At 67.5% G+C, this 3,871-nt stretch overlaps 1 protein-coding gene across 1 annotated transcript; it reads right to left on the bottom strand.

Annotated features, from left to right (window-relative positions):
* Positions 1 to 244: 244 nt before the first annotated feature.
* Positions 245 to 2,876, bottom strand: CHRNA10 (cholinergic receptor nicotinic alpha 10 subunit). The gene is made up of 5 exons (XM_086630683.1): positions 2,816 to 2,876; positions 2,311 to 2,456; positions 1,801 to 1,955; positions 876 to 1,408; positions 245 to 729 (listed from the first exon to the last, which is right to left on the bottom strand). Exons 1-5 carry the CDS (start codon positions 2,874 to 2,876, stop codon positions 245 to 247), a joined length of 1,380 nt encoding a protein of 459 aa, XP_086486809.1.
* Between the last annotated feature and the right edge of the window lie 995 nt (positions 2,877 to 3,871).

The raw sequence follows: 3,871 nt of genomic DNA, 5'->3' as shown, positions 1-3,871 counted from the left end.
TTTCTCAGGCACAGGGTGCAATGGGGGCACATGCCCTGGTGCAGCCACCCCCAGGGTGGCCCCAGCCAGGGCAGGGGTCCTACTGTTGGGTTCCTCTCCCCTGGCACTGGTGGAGCTCCCACCCTGCAGCTTTGTGGGAGACGAGGCGGGTGCTTGGGGCTCACCAACCTCATGGGGCACCCACGGCCACCACCGTCCCTGGGGGAGGCTGTGGGCAAGAGAGTGCATTGGGGCAGTGGGGCCATCAGGCAGCTTTGCCCAGGACTAGCATGCTCATGAGGAAGACCATGAGGAAGAAGATCCACATAAAGAAGCGGTCCATCACCTTGGCCACCTTCTTCCACTCGCCGGTCCGGCGCTGGGCAGCTCGGTGGCGCCGGAAGCAGCCGGCGATGTAGCTGACGTTCCTCAGCAGGCTGTTGTGATGGCACAGGCAGCGGTCCCGGGGGCAGCCCTCCGCCTCAGCACCCACCTCCCCTTCCCCAAGGCTCTCCCCTGGCACGTCAACATCTCCCCTGCCCGCCCGCCTGCCCAGTGCCCGCCGGGGGCTCTTGCAGCTCTCGCCCACCTCGTAGACGCAGCAGAGCCGGGCCATGTGGTGGAGGATGAGCCGCCTGGCCCAGGGAGGCACGGGCCGGGCCCCCGGGCCACAGTGGTGGACGTTCATGATGAAGATGGTCAGCGCGGTGGAGGCTGTGATCATGGTCATCGTGGCAATGTAGTACTTCCCTGCACGGGCAATGGGCGGTGATGCCACGACGGATTGGGTAGAGACCTACACCTCCATCCCCGCGCCGCAGCCCCCCTGTTGTGCGTGCTGCCCATCACCCCAGCACTGGCACCATGGGAGGGTCCTGGGTGCCATCAGGGCTCACCGATGAGTGGGACGCTCTCCGAGGGTGGCATGCTCTCCGCAACCAGCAGCTGGAAGACGGTGAGGGCCAGCAGCACCGTCACCCCCAGCGAGACCTTCTCCCCCGAGTCGGCTGGCAGGTAGAAGCCGAGGGGTGCCAGGAAGGAGACCATGATGCAGGGCAGGAGCAGGTTGAAGATGTAGAAGGAGGCGCGGCGGCGGAGGAGCAGGGTGTAGGTGACGTCGGGGTAGGGCTCGGAGCAGCAGCCGTAGGTGATGACGTTCCTCGTGGCTGGCATGCCCAGCACCTCCCACTCCACATTCTCCACGAAGTCCGTCAGGTCGCCGGTGTCCAGCCGGTTGCGGAGGTCGATCTGGTTCCCGTTGTAGGTCCAGGAGCCGAAAGTGAGGCGGCACCGCTGGCCGTCAAAGGGGAAGTAGGAGACATCCACCTTGCAGGAGCTCTTGGTGATGGCAGGCGAGTCCCACATGATGTGCCCGTCGGAGCGCAGCACCACGTTGGTCTCCATGGAGCCGCTGAAGCGGTCGTCAGCGCTGAGGGATGGATGGCTGTGGGGCCGGGATGGCCCCGAGCCCCACGCGGGGCGATGGGCTGCAGGGCCAAGTGCCCCCTCCCTGCATCACCCAGCCCTCTGAAGAGGGGGCTCGGTGCCCCCAGCCGCCCCCGTGGCTGGTAGCACAGCCCAGACAGCGGGTCGGTGCCAGGCACACCTGGCTGCTGCCAGCTGCTCCTGGCACCCTCTTGTCACCCAGTCGGGGTGACAAGTCTCCCTGTGTCACCCACACTAGGACCCCCCCCCTGCTCCCACCCCACATGCAGCTGTGCAGCCCTGAGGTTGGCAACACCCTGTGCAGCCCCCCCCAGCCCCAGCCCGAGCCCCCCCACTCTGGGACCAGTACTGGGGGGGGCACCAAGCACAACCCACTTGTTGTAGAGGATGATGTCTGGTCGCCAGACGTAGCTGCTGGGGATGCGGATGCTGTCGATGCCGTCGTAGGCGTCCTTGTCCCAGGTGAGGTGGGCATCCAGCCAGGCCTGGCGGACCCACAGGTAGGAGGTGAGGACCTGGTTCCTCTCGTCCTGCCGAGGGGAGAGGGTGGGAGTGGGAGATGGACCCCAGTGGCACCTGCCACCCCCCTGGACCCCCGGCCTGGCATCCTCTGCGAGCATCCCGAAGGGCTGAGCCGCCTTCGAGGGGACTGTGATGGTTTTGGTGGGGTCGGAGAGGTCTGAGCCGGTTTCAAGTGATCTGAGCTGACTTGGGGGCCGCTGGGCTGGGCTGGAGGGGTCTGGGCTGGTTTGGAGGGATGAGCATCAGCTCTGGGTCAAGCAGCACCCGCGGAGGGAGAGCAGAGCCCAGCTAAGGGGTGCCCGGGAGCGCGATGAGGAAGGTGCCATCTGGGCTGGGCTGCCGGTGCCGTGCCCGGCCGCTCACCATGTCGATGATCTGGGAGAGGGTGACCTGGAGGGTGACGTTGAGCGCCCGGTCCGTGTCCTCCACGGGGCGCAGGGCGCTGGAGTAGTTGGCGAAGAGGTCGTGGAGCAGCTTGTAGGCGAACCTGCCCTGTGCTCCCCGGCAGCCTGCGGGGACCCGGAGCGGGGCTGCAGGGGCCGTGGCGGCACGTGCCAGGGGGTGCAGCCAGACCCCTCCCCAGTAAACCCCAGGGGCCGTGGCGGCGCGTGCCAGGGGGTGCAGCCAGACCCCTCCCCAGTAAACCCCAGGACCCGGCCGCGGGGACCCACTGGCAGCTGGGCGAGGTGGGCGAGCATGCCGGGACCCTGACCCTCCCCACCACCAGCCCAAGCCCCCCTACCCTGCCCCCCACCCAGGGATGCCCGATGAGCGGGGATGCTACTTCTTGCAGGGGCTGGGGGAACCCCTCCTCGTGCCCAGGGCTGGGTGGGGGTCAGTGCCCCTCGCTGCCCCCTCCACCGCTTACCCGGGGCCAGGAGGCAGCCAGCGAGGCAGAGGGCGAGCAGCGGGTGAGCTCCGGACTCCATCCTGCCGCGCTCCCGCCTCGTGCAGGTCCCGGGGGACACGGCGGGGGGGCCGTGCTGCCGGCGAGCGCTGGGGTGACGTCAGGGCTGGGACAGGGCGGGGGGGCACAGCCCCCCCGGGGACTGACAGTCTCAGTGCAGCGAGCCCTGTGGCAGGGGGTAACAGAGTGCCACCCCCGAGGGTCCCTATCTGGGACCTGGAGGGGTGCCAGGACTGGGTTTGGGTGCAGCTGAGCCCCTTTGGGCCAGATGTGGGTGCTGAGCCACTGCCACACGCTGCCCGTCGGGTGCCCAACAGCTGCCCAAGCCTGGGGAAGGCTCTGCCCCCCGACCCCCTCAAACGTCACTCCCACGAGACCCTCAATGCCGGTGTGCAGCCCCTTCTCCGCCTGCTCCAGGAACCTCGGCGCCAGGACCGTGGTGAGGAGGACCGTGTGCCAGGCTGGCGCAGGCAGGGATGAAGTTGCTCCTCGCCGTGTTGTCTGGACCTTCTGCCTGCCCAGAGCTGGTGCCAGCTTCACTCCCAACCAGCAGCTTCGGGCGCTGGAAGCCGCCCTCTCGAGGCACCTCTGGCCTGGGAGGGCTGCAGGGAGAGGGGGCTGTTGCCCACAATCCTGGCACAGAGCAAACTGGAAAAGGGGACCTTGGGGCTGACAGGGAGATGGCATCCCACCCACAGCCGGGTCCCAGCCAAGGACGGGGCCCTGAAGCCCATCGGGGCCACGGCAGCAGGAAGAGCCATGGTTGGATGGTGAAGATCCCGAGGTGGAGGGACCACTGTGCACTGCCAGGGGCATCCCGTGCTGGCATCCCGTGCCACATCTCCAGTCTCAGCAAGAGTGAGGACGGGGAAGAGGAAGATGATGTCGATGGTGAGAACAAAATCCCAGGAGGTTAAGGGACACGACCCAGGAGAAAAAGCAGCAAGTGGCAGAGAGGTCCCTGCCATAGGAGTGCTGGAGCATCTCCCCAGCTCCAGCCACGCAGGAGGCCACTGC

This window comes from Tauraco erythrolophus, unplaced genomic scaffold, assembly GCF_009769465.1.
Source record: "Tauraco erythrolophus isolate bTauEry1 unplaced genomic scaffold, bTauEry1.pri scaffold_45_arrow_ctg1, whole genome shotgun sequence".
Lineage (NCBI taxonomy): Eukaryota > Metazoa > Chordata > Aves > Musophagiformes > Musophagidae > Tauraco > Tauraco erythrolophus.
This window is presented reverse-complemented; position numbering and strand designations above follow the sequence as displayed.